Source organism: Mugil cephalus, chromosome 10 (assembly GCF_022458985.1).
Source record: "Mugil cephalus isolate CIBA_MC_2020 chromosome 10, CIBA_Mcephalus_1.1, whole genome shotgun sequence".
NCBI classification, from domain to species: Eukaryota; Metazoa; Chordata; class Actinopteri; order Mugiliformes; family Mugilidae; genus Mugil; species Mugil cephalus.
In genome coordinates, this window is record NC_061779.1 from 25,867,042 (window position 1) to 25,888,962 (window position 21,921).

Here is a 21,921-nt window from a genome sequence, read left to right on the forward strand (position 1 = left end):
TTTTCTTTATGCTAAAACATTTTACACATGTACACTAGTGAACATGATGAAACAATGCGAGACCAACATCCCGTTTTTTGTTGTTTTTTTCTGACACATGTAACATGGAAAATGGCAGATGATGTCAGTTACATTACAATGACCCTTGTGGATTTTACTATTGACTTTTAGTACCTACTGCTCCTGCTATAGTTCTCGTAGTGCATCAGCCACACACACAGTTGGGACATCCTGTGTCATCACAACATGCACTTTGAACTTTGACCCTTTGACCTCATTCCTCCTTTTACAATATGAAATTATACTGTTTCCAAAACGATTGGTTTCGTATTTTGTGCCTTCATCTCATCTGTGCTTTCTCAGAGATTCATTCATGTGATGTATCATTGGGTGCGCAGAAGATTGAGGCTCAGAATGGCCAGAAAAACATTCTAGGTTTCCCACCACAAAATGCAAACAGAAACTACATTTACTATTTATTAGGTGATCATATGTCTTGGTGCCAGATGCCACAGGGGACCTTCAAATGTTTTGCACGACCAGTCACACACATTAGATAGCTGTCCAATGTTTTTGTTTTCATGTTTTCTTATTGTGCATCAAGTGGTATCTCCAAATTAAGCAAGCAAGAACATGCTGCTCTGATTTGAAAGTCAGATTGGTTACATTACCATTTTAGCCAAAGTCTCATCACTCCTTTATTAAATACAAATAAATGAGGATGAGGGCTATGAAAGCAGAGATGGCAGATGGACAGACAGCAGCGTCGCTCGGCGTCATGCAGGTGCTGTCCGCGCGTAGCAGGGTTAAAGTCTGTCAGCGGCATTAACACTAATGTAATCTGCTGACCAGCTGCTTCTGCACTGTGTAAAACGCTGAGCTGAGGCCAAACAGTAAACAAAGTTAAATGACCATTCACAAGTATTGGAGAGCCTTCACATGACTGGAATCTGGCTTGTGTTCCCTCGAAACTGCAGTAATAAAGTTTGTCCAGAATATGGGACTGAACTTTCTTTGCATATTTAATACCGATCTCACTGGTCATGCAGGTTTATCTGCCTGTCTATCTACGCACTGGTCCAGACTAATATAATTCAGTCCCCATTGAAAAATAAAAAAGTGAATAAAACACACACACACAAAAATATATCCATGATCCTTGGCTGCAACAAATATTAGCACGCTAAGTTGAACATCAATATCATGCTGCATGTGTGAAAAAGGGCCACCAGCATGGATGATGTAGTTGAGCATTTTCCTCACAAATCAACATTTGTTCAACTCATTGCCTTTAGTTTTTTTTAACACCTGTGAAAAACAGACGACTGTGATTATCTTCATTTGAACAGATGGTGGATTTGTCGGAGGGGAGGAGCTGCTGATGGCAGCAGTGATTTTCTACAGAGGAGACCCTGTAAGGCAGAGAGGGATTTGATGACGATAATAATCTTCTTCCTCTTTTTATGTCAGGAGTCACTTATCAAAATGTAGAAAAGTGATCCTTCATCATTCTTCTGGCAGTTATTTAGACTGACGTCTCCTATGGGTGAAGGATTTTCATCAATGCTCTTTTTACAACCTCATTTATAACACAAAAGTGCTCATTCCACTTTGGTGCGTCAATATTTCTCTAATAATGTCATACATGATATGGCTTCCAAAAAACACTTCAAGCACTTTCACTTTTGATATTTCCAGGACATTCTGTAGTAGTGTAGCAAGGCATTGGATGTAATGATGTAATGAAGTACATCACTGGATTGGATAACTCAAATAAAAAAATTTTCTCCATCAAGTATTATCGCAGTCAACATTTATTAAACAAAACCGAGTGTTTTGTTAAGAAGTGAAATCAAACAGACAAGTATGCCAATTGTGTACTGTATGTTGTATGTATTTTACTTGAGGCATCACTAGATGGCGTCAGGCACTGCACTGTACAACCTCTCCTGTCATCAGTAGAGGAAGAAAAGGGAGCAATACCACACTAAAAAAGTTCAAAGCATTAACAACGAAACACATTCATTATGCAATGACATCCCTGTTAGATTATTATATCACTGAATGTACATGATTCTGGAGTTGTTTTGAGCTACTCTGCATGCTGTGTCATTGTTTATTTCATACCATTCCTCTTCACTCAGTGGCAAATCTTAAAGAGTTTATGGGTGTTTGTAGGGTGTGTGGAGGCAATACGTGTGCGTGGGAGACTACATATGAAAATATAATTCTGCTTCTGAGTAAATGGACTGCTTTCTCTGTTCCTCATCTGTTGTCCAGCTTCCTAGTTTGTTCATCATTCCATCTGCATGAAAGTGGTAGCAGTTGTGGTCTTACTAATGAATTCCTTATGGAGCTCAGGTTTGGTTTTCACCTTTAGTACCAGTATGGTACTTGGGAGTGGGTCCCTATCTATATTGTGCAGGAGGCACATGGATACACATGAGTGACAAAGAGCAACTGTACAACGCCCATGAGTGCAAGATGAGTCACATTTTTGAACAGTTTTACAGTAAACTACAAACAATAAAATACAAGAATACAAACACTAACAATAGCAAAAGCACCTTTTCTGAGAAGGTGTATCTGACATGTTTGTAAGTCAAGGAGATTTTGAAGGAGTTATTAAGTCTCCTGAAGAGTAACCATATTTCATAAATGCTTCAACTTTTCATTTAAATCAGTTGAAGGAAACGAAGAACCACTATTTCTAGTAGCACTGTTAACAGCTCATAGCAGCCTGTTTTTGACTTTAATAAATAACAATTACCACTGTTAAAGTTTTCAACTCACCAATCGGGGGGACGTATGCAATGCACAGTACATCTAAACATATTCCTAAACCTAATGAGGTTATATTTATAAATGGAAATAATTCATTTTGGTTGAACAAGAAGCTAGCAGCTAATCCCATGAGCACTGGAATCCTCCTCTGGACTTCTGTTTTTCAGTCTGCCAGTGATCTGTGATCTAATCAAAACTGCTTCAGATCAGCATGATGGGCACCATCCTGTCTGTCTGGGGTGTTTCCTGTTTTCAATTCAGTAACAGATCAGACAATCCCACAGTCACAGCCACAAGGTTTTTTTACAGTTCCTCTGATAGTTGTTAGGATAGCTCAGTCTGAACCAAAGGGCTGAACAGACCTAAATTCTATATTCCTACAGATTAAGAGCAAGCAACAGCAGATGGAAGTAATGCATACAATAAAGATTGTATGTTAGATTAATGTGTGTTTGTGTGTCTTTTAGTATTATTGTGACTAGAAATGATTGATCAGTATTAAATATGTGTGTTGTATGAAATTAAAAAAGTGCTGTATGATAAAACGTTATGGCCTATTTAATGCAGGTGAGAAGGAAATCAAATGGTTGCATGCTAGCTGATTTGAAATAAATACTTTGTAAATGATGACAAAGCCTAATAGAAACTGACCTTGCCCCTTGTTCCTCCACTTTCCACTTGTCGTCCAGCACTAACATCAGCCTGCTCTGCTCAGCATTTCTAATGTTTTTACAGCTGACTGGATCTGTCTCGAATTCACTGCTCTGCATAATGAAACCAAGCTGTTGCAGTGTGTGTGTTGTACAGCGGTACGTCAAAGGTGTGGTTGATGGCTAATTTCGGTGTTACATGTACTAGTGACAATAAAGTTTTTTTGATTGATTGATTGATTGTATAAAAATCAACCAGTCGCTTACAGACAAAAGTATCCTGCTATCTGCAATGGTTCCCACTGGTTGTCCAAGCTGGCTTCGGGCGAGAGCCGGGGTACACCCTGGACAGGTCGCAGGACTAACACAGAGACAAACAACCATTCATACTCACACTCAGGGTCAATTTAGAGTCACCAATCAGCCTAACAAGCATGTCTTTGGAGGTGGGAGGAAGCCAGAGTACCCGGACAAAACTCATGCAGACACAGGGAGAACATACAAACTTCACCCAGAAAGGCCCGAGCTGGACTCGAACCTTCATGCTGGGAGGCATCAGCGCTAACATCAGACTTTTATGTTGTTTCTTTCCTGTATCAAACCAAATGTAGTTGTTGTTTCCATTCCATAACTGCAATTGTCATCAAGGTTGCAGTGATAAACCCAGAAAGGCCCTCCTATCTTAAAAGTCTCATCTCATCTTCTAAGACCGCTAGTCCTCTAGAGGTCGTGGGGGGTTGTTTGACTGATTGTGCTGCCCCTTTCTTAGAACTGACTTATTTTATTCCAAATCATAATCTTTCGATCAGACTAACTGAAGTACACAAAATTCACGCAACCTTGCTTATTAAAAAAAGATTTCTTTGTTTTTGTAAACATACTGAATGCATCTTATAGGCTGACGAAACACTCAAGATTGAGCAGTTGAGAGGGTAAATTAGAAGAAGATTGTTTGGTATTGTATGTTAAAAAAGTACAAGATTCTACTCTATTCAGTAGATGAGGGTGCTGGCAATTTTATAAGAATTGTGGCCCATTTAAAATCTGCTTTGCATTAAGTCAGAACACATTTTTTTCCAGACTGTTCATTGTACGGAGCACAGGCAGAAGCTATATATTCTTCTGCTGGTAGTCCACACTCCAGGACTTAAACAGACAGAAAAAATGTCAGACCACAGGATGTGGAATGTGATGGTCCAAGGAAAGAAAGTAATACAATATCTGGCTTATACAGGTAAAGTTGTTCACTTGTTTCTTGAGGGAATATTTTAGCTAAAGCTTTATCTAATATAAACTAATGTTTAGCTAACGTAAGCTACTCCACAGCCAGTTTGAGGTGATATTGCGTGACAGCTCTTAGGAAGTGTGATGAAAAGTAAACTTTGATGCAAAGCCTGTCTGTTTCCATAGCTGCAGCTGTATGTTTCTAGACATTTTTTTGTAGTGCTGATGAAGAGGTGTGGTTGTACAAAGTCACTTTGCAGCTAGAATAATACAGACTGGGTGCAAAATTACCTGAATACCTTTACAAGGTCACCAAAGTGTCAGGATCAGTTCAAGTCACTTTAGCCTTCGCTGTTTAGCATGTTGTTATTGTTATTTATATCAAACCAAACAGCAGGAAATTTGTCAGATCAGGGAATTATATAATTTGATTGTGAGTAAACCATGAGGCCCCAGCAGTAAGAGGCATGGTATCACCATAACAGTATAACAGTGTAACATGGAAGCCAGTGCAAAGTACCACGCCGTCAAAACTTTAGTGGATTTAAACGTGTAAGCAAATGCCTGGTCCACCTGAAGCGGTGTGTTTAGCCATATATTTCAGTACCTTAAGTAAGCAGTTAAAGTTAATTAAAAGTGTTTTCCCAACAGTTTACCCCAATCACAGGGTAATGAGTTTTTACTGATCCATTGCTGTCTATGTTATCTGCTCTTTCATCCAGTAATTAGGGGTTCTGTTGGTTGGTAAGGAGGAGCTAAACTAACAATTGAGGGACATCTCTGCCCCAATAACACAGGGGACCCTTCAGACAGGGACAGGGACAATGTTGCAGCTCTTTCTCATGGATTTCCAAAGTTTAAATCACCAAGAGACAAGGAAAACAAAGTGCTGAGCCTCAGCAGAGTCAGCAGAAGAAGGGAAGGTATGTAATTTAAAAAAAAAAAAAAAAAGGGATTAACCTCATCATAATGTTTAAAAATCCACTGCTTGTTACTGCTTGATGGAACAGTTGGATGTAAAAATGTATTTAATATAATGTCAGTTCAACAGTTTATTTCAAGAACTGATGTGTAGAAGATGTGTGGTCTCCTTGTACTTCTTGGTGGATCATTAAAATCCCCTGCTGTGCTCACATTAACTGTAAATACTCTCATGTTTATTACTCATAAAAGCTCACCCCATCAGCCTCACTGTGGTTTTATGACAGCTGAACTGGCACTAATCAAAATAATTTATCGTACATTACTTACAATATAGGTTTTGTCTGACGGTGTCCACATTTGTTTTTTATGTGCTCTAATGTTGTCCAGCACCAGGTAAAGGATTTGGTCAGCTGTGAATAGCCACAGAAGGCTTATCTTGCTAAACACTGAGGGAAAGTGACTTCAAGGTGATTAATTTTAAGTTTATGCAAATGATGAGAATTTAACGTATATCATAATATGTGACAGGAAACAGGAAGATGAAGAGCACACCGCTTTTTTGGGCAAAATCCTTTATTCTTGTTAATTTCAGTAAAATTCACATAAAGATGAGGCCCACCTCTCTTACAGCAATGGCGAAATTAGCAATAGACACCACAACCTTTGTACCATGTTTCTTTCTGTAATGTTGTGCATTTCAACATGGTCTACGGGGAGTGGTAATTGGAGATACAGCCATACACACTGATTGCCACAAGACCTGTGCTTGTGAGTATTAAAAATTATTTTCTCCAATGGTAAAATGAAAATTTTGTTTAGGTTTTTTTTTTTTTTTTTTTTTTTAAGAGAAACTATTTATATAAACTATTACTTACAATACTATTTTTTAAGATTTTATAGAGTTCAGTGTGTTGGATTTTGGAAGATCTACTTCTACAGACTACTACTATGCTTCCATTAGTGCACAGGGAAAGGTTTTTGTGTGAGTGAACCCCATTGTTAGGGTGAAGAGCAGTGGGCTGAGTATGCAGCCCTGTGGGGCTCCAGTGCTCCAGTGTTCCAGTTAGAAAGTACAGGACCCACACTGTAACATGTTACCAGGACTTCACATTTTGCTGTAATTTACCACAATAAATTATTATATTTTAACATTATAACATTTTACTGTGACATTCATTCATTAGTGTATTGCAGTGAAATAAATGTTGTCAGAGTAAATTACTGCAGAATTACTGTCAAAGTAAAGTAATTATTAGGCAGTATTAGGCAGTATTACCGTAAATTTATAGTGAAAATTTTAACTGTGTACGGAGGGTTACAGCCCAGTTGCTGTTTTTGGATATACCATGACCTGGATAACTCACTTTCAATACAGACAGGTTTGTTTTCTTTTGTTTTTTAAGTAGCACATTGTGGCCATTTGAGAAACAGTGCATAATCCCAACATTTTGTCATTGGGACAGAATAACTTTACATTCTGGGGACTTTAGGAAAGAGTAGGATAAGCTAAAATATACACGTTGAAGCCCAAAAAATGAAGTAAACCCTAAATAATCTGTCCAGTCAGTGACAGGTTAAGGCAGACTCTAATACTGGTACATTTCTTATAAACATTGCAGCACCACCCATGTGATTTTTTCATCAAACTAATTGAACAAGGACATTTGGCATACTGTGAGCACCAAATATGACATACCAAATGGGTGGACAGACAGTAAAAGTAAAATGTAAAAGTCAGCTTGTCCTTGGGACAGCAGAGAAGTGTGGCATGCTGGTTATAATAAAACCATGAAATCACATCTGGAAACTGCAAAAGAGAGACCACAGCCTGAAAACCACACATGAACATAATCAAGACTCCACTGAAACTTGAAAATGAACAAGATCTACCATGTGTGTTGGAGTTGGTGAATCAAGCCTTCAGGAGGATTCAGATGAAGTAGTTTGTACAACACATCAATGATGGGAAGTGTGAAGTAGTTTTAGACCTACTTAGGTTTATTATGTAAATATGAAGTTGGTGTATTCAATTATATGGCAGATTGCTCTAATAATAAATTAGGTGCCTATAAACCGTTTAAACCAAAATGTTTGAAAACAATGAATATTTTTCAGTGTAAGCTGATATGGTTCAATAATGGTCAATAGAGGATCCACGTACAGCGCTCCTCCATCTGGACTTTCATTTACTCACCTTTAGTTTTACTTGTTTCTTGATAAACAATACATCAAACTGGCATCACATTATGACCTCCTTCCTAATATTGTGTAGGTCTCCCTTGTGTCTCCAAAACAGTTGTGACTCATCAGAGAATGGACATGGGTCTTCTGAGGGTGTCCTGTGGTGACTGGTAACAAGATGTTGCTAGTGGGGGTCCTATGGGTTGATGGGAGGGGCCTAGGGAGTTTTTGTGTGTGGATTATTGCTATGGGGTGGGGGTGTCTGGTCTGGTCTAGGTGAGTGCTACATTTCTAAGTAACAGCCACATTAATACCAGGTCCAAACATTTCCCAGTAGAACACTGAATTGTCATGTGATGGTCAATGTCATTAACTTCTCCTGCCAGTGGTTTTAATGATGTGGCTCATCAGTATATATTGTATAGCTATGTATACTTTATATATGTATAGATTTGTATTTCTTTACTAATTCAACCCCTTTGCATTCTGGTCAGTGTACATCTAATACAAGAAATTACAATAAATAAATAGAATTTGTGAGTCACTGACGATCAAGACCTACCACAGTTTTGCTGTTATACTTACTGCCCTGTTAATCTTTTGTAGATTATCTAGAAATGATCTAGTAGATTATCTAGACTGGTCATCACCAGTCGTAACATAGCATCCCATGATTATGAAAGTTAGCTGATTTAACTAATTATGTTTGGCCAGCATGTAAACATTTCAAAAGCTCCTCACATAGTTCTCACATAAGTGAAGACTTCAATTGTAACATTTTATATATTTATAGATAATTTATATTCATTACATATCAATTAAGTAGAACCAAATATAGATTAGAGTGAGTTATGATGTGAGTTATTGCGTGATAAGGTAATGCTTTTACTTTCTGAGTCTGTTTTCATTAGTTTTTGTTACAGCACGTTTTTACCTCAGTTGAGAATTTACACAAGAACACGTGATAATTAATCCAAACAATAATTTAATTTGAGAAAATATCCATTTAGTCCCCAGTATATGTATTATGTTTGCAATTGTATTGATCATTTTAGAAGAATGACCCATAAAGTCCTACATTTTGCATGTACAGTATAAATGCAACACAATATAATGTCATTCACGCATTCTCAGCCAGTGGAGCACACATGTATTTTCTTACGCTGGACAAAAGGTCCTCTTGGTTTCTCAAAGCAGACAGGTGGGTCCGAATGATACTCTTGCTAATGTATGTTTTACTCAAGTACAGTACTTTATCACATTGTGTTCTCCAGGGACATGAAATGTGGAATGCAAGAAACAATGTCTTTTTATTTTTGCTTTTTCCCCACTGTTGTGCTTGCTGCAATTGTTCCAGCATCATCCTGCCGTATGAGTCTTTTCAGGTCGACATTCTGGATCAGATCTAAAGGTCTATTTCTCCTCTGGCCTACCTGTACCAGTACTGAATCCACTTTCAGATCAGGTTTCTCTGTTTCATAGACGTATTTAACGTACAACATGCGGTCTCGTCTTGCAGACACATTTGTAGCACACATAATCCATGAACGTACATGTAGGGAGTCAAATCAGCAGTCTGACTCAGAGTTTCTGTGGTTTAACCCACCCCTCCTCATAGCACACCCCATTATGTGTGGTGTTGGTGCATAATGGCAGTCCCTCTGTCTAGGTTGTTGGACATTAATGCAGCATCATTAACTACTAATTCAAGAATGGCATCATAGTTTCCAGATTTAACTGCACATGCTGGACATCTGCATTCAGATTCATTCAGGACAGCCAGAGACCACCAAACACATCACATCACTGCTAGCAAAATGCTACAGATAAAGCCCATCTAACACAGGCACAAAGAAGTTAGATCACAGCATAGCAGTGATTCACATTGTACAACGGGTCAGTCTTGGGATTGCACATGTTTTGTAACATGTGTGTAACTAGGGGATGATTAAGCATGATGTTACTTACATTAATGCAAACAGCTAAAATTAGCTGTGGTGGTTTTTGGCCAGTAGAGGGAAGTCTCCTGGCAATGAAGGCCTAAACACAAATATCTAGGATCTAACTTTGTTCAGCTTTTGTGTGTCCACATTTTGCTGTATTGTATTCTGCTTGGTGGATTCACTGGAATCTGGAGTCAAATTTCTGTGCACAAACTCAAAATCTGATTTTGAATGTGACTGCATGTAGCTTGATCATAAAGGAAGCAAATGCATATAATAAGTAGTTTCTATAATATGTTTGATAGGTCAGAGAGAGTAGTTCCTGTAGCAACTCTTGGGAGAATTTAAATGATGCACCACCCTGAGAACCAAGGGGAGGAGTAAATGACCCAGTACAGACAAATATTTAAAAACAAACACAAAGATACAGTGATTGTGTTGTAAGTTCTCATCTGTCCAGCTCAGTATCAGCAACCTGTCTAGTGATGATAAGCTAACACAACATATTCTGGGGTCGCTTTTCTTCGTCAGCAGTTTACAAGTCATAGTTGATCAAGGTTGAACTCTCAAAATAAATATACTAAAATATATATATATAAAATATACTTTACTTCACTTTGGTGATCCACTGGTCAGATAGATAGATGTAAAAATACAAAAAATAAAAAATACAAAAAACATAAAAGGTGTGTGTATGTGCTTGTATGTGTGATAAGGTGTGTGTGTGTGTGTGATGCATGCATGCGTGCGTGTGTGGTCACTGCCCTTCCAGAGCATTAAGTTGATTTTACCACTTCATAGCAGGATTAAGGTTCAGTGGTACTTTGAGGTAAATGTTCATGTTGAGCAGGGATAATGTTTAATGGTTAATTATGTTAACTTACCAAGATTGGCTAAAAAGTCGTAAAAATAAAATACAGCCAACCTTAGTTAGTAATGAACTAAATGAAAAACTAAATTTCAGCCTGGTGATGAATGAAAACTTAGCCAATTCAAGTTACTACAGATCCTCCAAAATTTCATAGTACATTATTTCACTCAAACCCCCAAAGATAAGAATCAATGAGAAAATTCTAAACATTATAAATCCCTAAATAACTAAGATCCACTAACATATGTACTTGTCAATGGAAAACTTTGTGCCAATGTATTCTGTGTTATAGCTGGGATATTGCGGTCTGGTTCGATGCAGAGGACCAGCTAGCTGACAGTGACAGCCACAGAGACAACACACCACTAAGTGGCTAAGCTTAAGTTGGATTATGTTGGTCTCACAGTGGCAATTTACCCCCTACCCTCACCTGGATCTAATTATCTGAGTTTAGCTGCTCTTAACGGTTTCATTGTGTCTGACTGGGACAAAACATCAAACCGACCAGGCTTGTCTTCTGTCTCAGTTGACTTTGTTTTTGGGGGGTCTTTTTGGTGGTCTGGATCCACTGTGTTTCCAGAGACTTCAGGACTTTCGTGGTCTGGACAACAGTCTGAGAAACTTTACCACACTCTGTTTGTCTTGGATCGCCATCACCAGAAAAAACCTTGCAGCTGAAAGGATTATGAAACTGGTGCTAGACATACAGCCTGACGAAATGCCTTCCTGAGCTTAGTAAGACATGAGAAGACTTTCAACAATTTATGTGTGACTATAACTCTGAGTCTTACTGCTTCCAATCCCTTCGCCTCCAACTCCACTTACTGATCTACATCCAAAGTGACTGTGATCATAAAGTTCTCGAGCCTTCAGCTGCAGGCCAGCGCCTCCTCACATGAATGAAAAGTTGAAATGGTTGGAGAAGCCTCAGCCCACCAGTGGTTTCCTGATCTGCTGCTCTGGTTACAATCCTGAACAAAGAATGATGGGAGATTTTCCATGGCATCCTTGGAGGCAACCTCAGTGGCCTTGTTTCCTAAGATTTGGGTCACAATGTCTTTCCCCTGACTTTGGAAAAACTAAAATATGAATTACTTGCATATGAGGCGGCGCCAACAGCAATTAGTTGAGGTCGGTGTAGGGTGTTTTTACATACAGAGCTGTAGGGAACAGTCTCAAAAGAATGAGAATAAAGAGAGAATAAAAGCTGCAGCTAAAAAGATACACATGTTGTCTGTATACTGTATGTGTACATGAAAATATACAGTATGGGGTTTTAGGCTTTAAAGCAAAAAATTCAGTACCCAAAATTCACTTTTCTGTTTTCCAAGCTTGCTTTTTGGAGGAGATACGACATGGACCCAACAACAAATTGTGACTCTGGCTATGTTTGTGAAGGTTCCCAGTCATCCAGGTCATATCCAAAAGCTGTTGAAAAAAGGCAAATCGACTTGTAGAACTTTTGTACAAGTCCTTGTGGAGTGACACAGGCTACTACAGAGGTCAGGACAAAAGCACCCAATCAGAATCCTGAGAATGAACATTTTTTCCAAGGTGATTCAGTAAGTGAGGATTCTTAATGAAAGCTCTATATTTTGAGTCTTTTTAAAACTACTTCTCAGCTGGACTTTCTTTATTTTGTGTTTGTGCACAAAAGCATTGTGTTGTCAGTATGTTACAAAAAAAAATACTGAAGTTACTGAAGTGAAGAGTTCTGGATTGAATTAAAATAGCTAAAACTTTCTTTGTTTTTAGTGTCACTGTTGTCATCTTTGGGATTTCTACTGATATCCCTCCATCAGACCTGGTCTGTCAGAGAACAGGAGAGCTTTGTGTTGTGTTGTGTTGTGCTGCGGAATTTAGAGCATTCACATCAGCGATCATCACTCATGTCCTCCCAAGGCCTGCCTGATTATGCCTGCTCACTGAGGCTTAAGATGAGTTTATTTACTCTTTGAACATATAATGTCTTTTCTGTCTCTTTGTAGGGCTCACTAATTGCTCCATGAGGAACCAGGGGCCATGGCACTGATGGGGCTCCATCTCTTGCCACATGTCTTGTTGGTTGGCATAGTAGTGATATTCCAAGTTGGGGGCGACCAGCCGAAGCCAGCCCGGGCACCCCTGATCCCTCATCGGCCTTTTGTTGTAGTATGGAATGCACCTACAGAGTCATGTCGTCTTCGATTCAAGGTGGACTTGGATCTTAGTGTATTTGATATTGTAGCAAATCTCAATGAAACCCTCAGCGGACCAAATGTCACCATATTCTACCACAGCCATCTGGGATATTATCCATACTACTCCAACTCTGGAGCCCCTATCAATGGTGGCCTGCCGCAAAACCAGAGCCTATCCAAGCATCTGAACAAGGCTAGGGCTGACATTGACAAACTGATTCCTCACAAGGACTTTCGAGGTCTAGGTGTCATTGACTGGGAGAACTGGAGGCCTCAGTGGGTCAGAAACTGGGGTTCAAAAGACATCTATCGCAACAAGTCTAAAGAACAGATCCGGAAACTTCATCCAAACTGGCCTGAGAGCAAAGTAGAGAATGTAGCCAAGGAAAGTTTTGAAAGGGCCGGGCAATCTTTCATGAACCTAACCTTGGCACTGGCTGAAGGTCGTAGGCCAGATGGGCTATGGGGGTTTTACCTGTTCCCAGACTGCTACAACTATGGCTACAAGCAGCACCCACATCGCTACACTGGCGAATGCCCCAATGTTGAACATGTTCGCAATGACCATCTGATGTGGCTGTGGAAGGAGAGCACGGCCCTCTACCCCTCCATCTACCTGGACTATGAGCTGAAATCCTCCCCCAACACTGTTAAGTTTGTCCACTATAGAGTCAAGGAAGCCATGAGGATAGCATCCATTGCCCGTACGGACTTCACATTGCCTGTGTTTGTCTACTCCAGACCTTTTTATGCCTACACTTTTGTAGTTCTTTCAGAGGTATGTTTGAGAATTGTTTAGCTTGACATTTTGACAAGCAGAAAAGTAGAGGTGTCTGGTTGTTAGTTCTGCATGGACCACAAGTGTATGTAGCTGAATTGTTTATTTGTATATCATTATTTTTATTTGTATTTTGATAACTTCCTATTTCAAAATCCAGTATGAACTATGGATTTATAATGCACTCTGAGCTGTTTGCTTCCCAAATATGCATCTGTATTTTATGTTTAAGAGTGACCTGGTTCACACCATTGGAGAGAGTGCTGCCTTGGGAGCATCAGGTGTTGTTCTCTGGGGATCTTCAGAGTATGCTCGAACACAGGTAAAAGTTAAATCAATAACACTATTTAGAGTGGTGTGCTGAGTGGTACAACTTCTGTTTTTTGGTTTTTTGTTTTTTTGTTTTACAGCTGAAAAGATGAGAAGCTGTTGTGCAATTGGTCATCAGAGCAGATCTATTAGAGCCAGGACATTATGACATATGATAGTTTTGATTTGCCCAAAACTTTAGTTTCTTAAACTGCCTTGTATTTTTACCTATCCATTGGTACCCAAAGCTATTTCTTTACAGTCACAATGTCATGCCCACTAGTTCGCTCACCCTATACCCTATGTATTCACACACCAGCACTGGGAGCAGGGTTAAGTGTCTTGTTCAGTGTTGAACGTTATATTCTTTTGGAGAAAATTAACCCAAGTTTGTCAATCAGTTGGCCCTTGTTAGTCCACATTCTTTATGCCTTTAAAGGAGATTGTCGTTATTAGTGGTAATATAACCTGTCTTTCCATATATGTTTGTTTCTACAGTACACATCTGAGCTGTGGGATGTTAGAACAATTCAATTCAATTCAATTCAATTCAATTCAATTCAATTCAATTCAATTCAATTCAATTCAATTCAATTCAATTCAATTCAATTTTATTTATATAGCACCACTAACAATACAAATTGTCTCAAGACGCTTCACAAAAACCAGATTGCAACCTCCAGAGCAAGCCTGAGGGCGACGGTGGCAAAACTCCCTTTTAACAGGAAGAAACCTTGAGCAGAACCCAGCTCATATGGAGGGACCCATCTGCTGAAGGCCAGCCTGCTAGAAACAGAGAAGATAGAGAGAAAAGAAGAACAGGAGACACAAGATAAACAAACTACAGATACATACACCAACCTGGAGGAAACATGTAGGATCTAGTAATATAGCACATAGCTGATGATCGTAAACAATACCTTTAATATAAAGCAAATGCCTGCAAAATAGGTACACCAACATAAAAGCTGACAGGTTGGTTTGGAAACTGTGAATGAGAGATTAGAGAGAGAAGAGACAGTCAGTGCTTACTGCTTTAAATCATGAAAAACTGTACTATCTTTATTTCAGACTTTTGACTTGTATGTATATGCTTTACTCTCCAGAGGAACTGCCTGACTGTGAAGACATACATTGACGGTCCACTGGGACATTATGTTATCAACGTCACATCGGCTGCTAAGCTGTGCAGCAAAGCACTGTGCAAGAAGAATGGTAGGTGTGTCCGCAAGAGCCTGGACTCGGGTGCTTACCTGCACCTCAACCCGCGCTTCTTCCACATTCACCGCAACCCGGGGCCCGGGGGCTCCCCCTTCCATGTCAGCGGTCACCTGAACAACCACGACATCCTGGACATGAGGCACAAGTTCACCTGCCAGTGCTACCAGGGTTGGACAGGAGTTTACTGTGAGATGCCCCAGGCTCTGCCTCCTTTCCCTCCTTCTCCCCCATCCCAGCCTGCAATCCCGTTGCCTCACCCTCGGGGGAACAGCCTGCTAGGGGATATCCTGCTCCTTCTATCCTGCCATTTCTCCTGTTTGTGTGTCATTATGTTCCTGGGACTCTGTCTGATTATCAAGTGTCTCATACTGTAGACACCACAATTTATTTTAGGATAAGACAGTTGCTATAGAATGTTAGCCAGACCTGAATTGTGATGAGCTGCAGTTCCTCTAATGTCCACTAGTTAAATAAAACAGACTGTACTGACCATAAACTGTAAACAAAGATGGATGGCAGAGCAGCTTCTCAAAAGTGAAACTAAAGCAGGTAGAGCTCTCCCTGGTGGCTGGCTGGCCAGTATAGGTCATAAGCTTCGCCTCCTCCATGTTGGTGGATGGGACTAAAATATACGTCAGATATTTTTCTTTCAAGGATAGTTTCTCTCATGCATACTCAAGAGTCAGTTTTTCTGATTGTAGGTAGGTATTTCAGACTATAGGAAGAGGATGTGACCTCATGATGACTACTGGCTGCCATGCCAATTGCTCCTTAAAGCGGTCTGGACTGAGAGAGAGATGGGAAAAATAAATAAATAAAGAAGTACAGTGTATAATCCAGCATTTCTCTGAAACTAGTGGGGGGAAGGCAGAGCGCAGTATTAATCAAATAAAAACTCACAAGATGGCACTGCCTGCAACCTTGAGAATCTGGGATTTTGGTTACTGCAAACAAGTAGGTATGTGTTATCCATATTTATGCACAGTCTATGGTATTGACCGGAATGGGAAAACCTCTCTCTAGATGTCTTTCTGATAAGCTCTCAGTGAGACTTTAGAAATGTATCTTTAAAACAGATTCACTTTTAAGAATCACATCCGTGTGTGCTTAAAGGACCAGTACGAAAAGTTGTGCCTTCTTCCTCAAACAACTCATTCACAAGGGCACTTCAATTGTACTCTTTGAATGTTAGCCATAATTTTGACAAACTATAGCTAAATACACAGAAAAGGGGTAAATTATGCTTGAGAAGTTTGTGGACTTACATGCATCTGAAAAGCTACAATAATATTTTACTCTGGTCTGAGTGATTGTAGTTATTCTGCATCTTGGCTTTTCTGTAGCCTCAGATTAAAATGTTGTCATTTGTGAAAAGAGAGAATAGAGTACTGCAGAAGGCTGTGCTGAATGTGATGTTTGTATCGGCCATCAACTTTTGCTCTCAAGTCTTTGCAAGAAACTATAAAATTTGTAGGGGAAGAGACACTTCCTCTGTGGTATTCATTTTCTGACTTAGCAATGGTGAGATTTCAAAAAGAGCTGTTTGGAGGAGGGGTTGAGAAAAGGGTTGTTTTTCTACCAGACTTTTATATGAGGAAACACAGTTGGAACACTGACTATGCTATAATGTAAACAGCCAAGGATTTTTACACAGCTTAACACAGAGTGTAATATACAGTTTGCAGCTAAACGTGAGCGTTGAAACTTAGGAGACCACTGACTTCTAGGGTTGGGTGCTTTAGTCTGTTGCAAACAGCTGATTACTGAAAATACTTCAGAGAAAAACTGCAGATAAATCTCAACTGGAGATCATTTTCTCCAGGGGGAAAACAAAATAAAAATTAGCCTTTAATAAAAAAAGAAAAAAAATCATAAAACATTCACTCAACACCTTCCCTAGAGGACAGTTCACTTAGTTAACACTTGGTGCTGTTTAATTTGGGATAATGACTATAATGAGACTTACATCACAGCCAGCACTTCATCAGCCACCCGAGAGAATCTGCTGTCTGGTGATGACTGTCCACTCAGTCAGATGAGTCAGAGCCAACTGCGGCAGCATGATCACATCACCAAACTTTAACAATAGTCCCACGGGCAAAAGGAGGGAAGGCTTCGCTGTCAAACACTGTTTTGGGTGTTGCTAAGAAATAGGCAAAGCTTCTATCCCAAATGCATGCACGTGATTCATGTCTCTCAAATGAAAGCCTGGCAAATGTGAAATGGGGATTATGAAGTCAGCTGATCACAAGATGAAAGTATTTGCCAGTTCAACTTTAACAGGAACATTAGAGTCACTACTAGGTTGCTGCTGGAGGATCAGAACTGCGTTCCTAATATGATTCAAGAAGAACTGGTGCAGCTGGTGGTCACATAACTTATGATTTTATGTTTACTGTCTGCTTATACACCGATCAGCCACAACATCGAAAACACTGACAGGAGAAGTAAATAACACTGGCTTTTTGTGGCAATTCAGGGTTCTGCTGGGAAACCTGGCATTCATTCAGATGGATTTTATTTAGAAATGTACCACCCATCTAGACCAAGACCAGACACCCCGACTCTGCTTGGTTGCAGGACTATCCAATTATGTGTAAGGTTATGTTATTTTCTCTGTATATATATATACAGATATAATATATATTTATATATATATATATAATATATATATATATATTTATATATATAATATATATATTATATATATATATATATATATATATATATATATATATATATATATATATATATATATATATATATATATGGTAAGAGTGTGAAGGGTTCGGGTTACTGCAGGACAGATGAAGGTGCCGAGGTCTGAAATGACAGAACAGCCAGTTAATGAATGTGGACAAAATGCAAATTCTGAAGAAATTAATTAAATCAGTGATATGATATCAAAGTCTATAATATATCATCACCTGTGAGGCTGAATAATGAGGCCCACCTTTTAAATGAAACAAACTGCAGTTCCCCTATTGACCACATGAGGCTGGCTCCAAAGAAGAATCAGTCTCCATGGACCTCTGTGATCAAATGACCAAGTTTAACTTTGAGTGTAAAACAAGAATTTACACATTTGTTTATTAAAACTTAACACAAATGTGACTGTAACCTATGAAGTTACTCTTTCCTTTTGTGGTAAGTCAAAACACTTCTGTAGTGCATGCTGGTTTCCAAAAGACATGGAGATCATCTGATGCTGAGTAAGAAAAACTGGTACATGTGTGGATATGACAAATGCACAGTGTTTTTTTCTATACTTCCTTTGTATTGGATATGCAAACAGGTTTATTTAACTTGAATAATGAAAATTAATCGCTTTTAAACTATTTAGTGTATAGTACTGTATAGCATTGGCATGTACATTTTATTTATCATGGGTGGTGGGTAAATGATCAAGGGACATTGAATTAATTGCCACTCTGTTTAAAAATTACATTGCAGTTGAACATTTTCTCTCAAGATCACCAGATTGCAGCACAATCTGACATTATCACACTGAATGGTCCACTTTTAGTTCACTTTTAGATTTCAGACAGATGCCCACACCTTATCTTCCCGTATGCATCAGCAGTGGTGGCTGGTGGTGAAATTTGGCAGGTGGGCTAACAATCAATTACAGGTGCACTACACATTTTAGTTCTCTACATCAGTGGCTCCCAACTGGTCAGGCTTCAGGACCCACCATCCCCCCTTAATGACAAACTGTGACCCAAATGAAAGGAAATTTTCAGTTTCTCAAATTTATTGAATGAAAAGATTTGAACCTGTGACAGTAGAAGATAATATAACAGTATGAAAACACACAAAAAATACAAATGTAATGACAAACCAAACCGACCAGCAAGTGGTGATACTACAGAGGGAAATGTTCCTTTTACACTAAATTAGCTGCAACCGTTGCAAAATATGGAAAATGCAGAACAGAAATCTTAACAAAAAATATAATAACTTTAATAATGTAGCTTTAGCTGAGAATCTTCACCTATTGAAACTATGACAACAGACACTGTGGGAAGAAAAATCCATTTTGAGTCTAAATCCTCACCAGGATTTGAACATCACTGTCCCATGTGGCATCACTAACTAACGTACCATCCAGCCACACATCTCACCATACTGAATTAGCATTTTCCTAACATGAACAGCTCAGCGCTATTTGCCGATGCGATTTGCGCTGCATCCATGTTTTCTACTTTTGTCTGGCAAATGTTTCAAATCCACAATTCCTTGTTGGGTCCATGCTATCTCCTCCAAAAAGCAGGCACGGAATTACGGCAAGTGAATTCAGCAAGTGAAGCACAAAACTTTCGATTTTGTCATTCGTCCCTTTGCGTTATTAGAACGTCCTTTGGCTGATGTGATTCTAGTGTCTTAACTTCCAATTTTGTCTCCAAAGACATTTAGGAAAATGGATTAGAAATCAAGTAATCCACTTTGTTCATGCTAGCGCTGCCATAGATGAACTTCTTCTCCATCCTTCCACTGTGGCACCAGCAGCACTTTTGACCAATGACCAGCGGCCTGAGGGCTGACTGGATTTAGCCCAAATGATCAGTGAATGATGAGGGCGTGGCATGACACACTTGCAAGAATTAAATGGATGAAAGCGAGTGAGGGCGCTGGGGCTGCAAAAAAATGTTCTCCTCTCTTTTGTGTTACCTTGGGAGGGCTTAGTGCTTGACTTTCTCCTAATGGATCTCCAGTGTCCAGTCAACTTTGTGCAACTTTTTCAAGGTCCTTGGAGACTTGTTTTAAAATCAAACAGTCAACTCTTGACCTGTTAGTTGCACATTTTCTTTCCAAAATGTGTTCTTCATTACAAAAAGTATAAACATGTCCCAAAAAGCAGAATTATAAAGTTTTTGCTGCTATGTGGCTTTGTTTGTTGTAGTAACTGTCATGGGTGACAACCTCCAACCACACATACCTGGAACATAGCCCCACCCCTTGAAGGGTGTCAGAATCTGGCTGCTTGAAGTTAGCTTCAAAGTGGAAACAACGGCATAATCCCAACTAACGGCTACAAGTTCAGTTACGGGTTGGCAGTGGGTGGAAAACAGCTATTTGTCCTGTTTCCTGTCGAGGTTTTTAAGTTTAAGAGTTTTCCCTGGATAAGAATCAAGGGTCTAAGGAAACATAAAATGCTTGGATGGACTTGTATCCTAACACGGAAATATAAACAGTGAACTTTAGGTGGCAATAGATGAAAAGTGAGGAGAAATCAAAGTAAGTAGGATATATCCTCTTGTACAGTGAAAGTCTAAACCCGATTTCCTGGTCCTCAAAGCTCTTCCCGGGTAAAAGTGACTCAGGGAGAGCTGAGGCTGACTCGGCTGAATTATTCTGGCAGCTTGTCTCTATGTTATTATCGGATTATGATGATTGACAGCCGAGAAAGTAAACAGCCTCAGCATCTGCAATTCAAAGTCTTCCCAATTTCACATCATGGTCTTTGAATTCTTCATTGTTTATACAGATACAATTATGTTGTCAGTGTTAAATTAGATCAGATAGCAGCATACAGACAAATTTGCATAATTCTATTCATTCAACAGTTTTTACATGACCGCATTTAAAGCGCACTTTAGCACTTGCTAAAACTGTGTATCCTATATCCACTTCAGAAAATAACCTCCAGAGCTCATCATTTAATGTGTCTTGAATACACAGACACCAAACACCGGCAATTTAAAAAAAACCTCAGACATCAGTTAGCTCCTGCAATTCAGCTAATATCCATAATCAGCTTTAGCTCAGTTTCAGCAGTCCCTCTGGATGCTCGGCTCGTCTGCACGTGAAGCTGACAGAGACTAAACACGAGTTTCCTCTTGAACTGACAGTGACAGTCAGTCAGTAAACATATTCACGGTATAAGAAATTAGACAGTTACCTGCAGGTCACATGACAGGGACTTAACATGTAAGACTGACTCATCTTGGTTTTAGCACATACTACAATATTATTAGTATTATTACTGGTGGATCAATTCCACACCGACCCAGAAACTTGCGAATGGTGAACTGATGTATATTGTCCAGAGAGTGAGCAGAACCTGAGATCAGAGTGTGCATCTCACAATGTTTATCCTCTTTCCGTTGCCGTCACTGATTAAAGGCAGGGAGGCTAAGCAGCTAAACATTTATATCCTTCATACACAAGCAACTAACGAGCTCTAAACAGCTACAACTGATGATGATTCAAATGGATAGAATGTCTCACCAAACTAAATCTCATGAAAAGAAAAACAGCTAAAGCGGCTCCACTTCCGACCCTCTTTGAAATAAAAGATGATAACTACTGCTCACAAACACATCATTTTGTAATTTACAGAAAGACCCAGCAGGTGTTGGACGTGATGTGACATGATTGCAGGTTTAAATGATGAATGAAAAGGAATGGATGTCTTATAGAAGACATGAAAGTTGTTCTGACATCTGACAAATGACAACTGGTGTTTAAAATGTTTTTTTATTCACACATTCACACACACCAAGTTGTTCACATTGGGACAGTTTAGTATCTCGACCAAGGGCAGATCAGTCAGCCTTAGAGACTGAACCATCAACCATGCAATTAGTGGACAACCCAGTCTAGCACCTGAGCCACAGCTGGCCAAGTTAGGGAGTTCTTTATCTGTTTCTACACATGAAGTGATCAGACAAGAACAGGGGATCCACTTTCTTCAGTGGAACCAATATTTGACTCTCCAATTCAACTCAGTTTAAGGGACACTATAATCTGTGATCAGTGTGATAAATTATGTGTGTTCTCTGTCTTGTTGAGTCAACAGCAAGTGGAAACTTCAGGGGCTGACTAGTTTAGGCTTGTGCTCTAGGTCACTGAT

General features: G+C 39.3%; 1 protein-coding gene across 1 annotated transcript; it reads left to right on the top strand.

The window, feature by feature from the left end:
- Positions 1-5,012: 5,012 nt before the first annotated feature.
- On the top strand, positions 5,013-16,550 carry hyal6 (hyaluronoglucosaminidase 6). The gene is made up of 4 exons (XM_047596610.1): positions 5,013-5,581; positions 12,566-13,535; positions 13,768-13,857; positions 14,951-16,550. The coding sequence occupies exons 2-4, from the start codon at positions 12,600-12,602 to the stop codon at positions 15,437-15,439; spliced, it is 1,515 nt and encodes a 504-aa protein (XP_047452566.1). The 5' UTR covers positions 5,013-5,581; positions 12,566-12,599; the 3' UTR covers positions 15,440-16,550.
- The last annotated feature ends 5,371 nt before the right edge of the window (positions 16,551-21,921 follow it).

Excerpts from the sequence above, each read along its gene's own strand:
- hyal6 (XM_047596610.1), top strand. The coding sequence starts at position 12,600 with ATGGCACTGATGGGGCTCCATCTCTTGCCACATGTCTTGTTGGTTGGC. Across the intron at positions 13,536-13,767 it reads CTTTTGTAGTTCTTTCAGAG|AGTGACCTGGTTCACACCAT; the intron begins GTATGTTTGAGA and ends TTTATGTTTAAG. Across the intron at positions 13,858-14,950 it reads CAGAGTATGCTCGAACACAG|AGGAACTGCCTGACTGTGAA; the intron begins GTAAAAGTTAAA and ends TTTACTCTCCAG.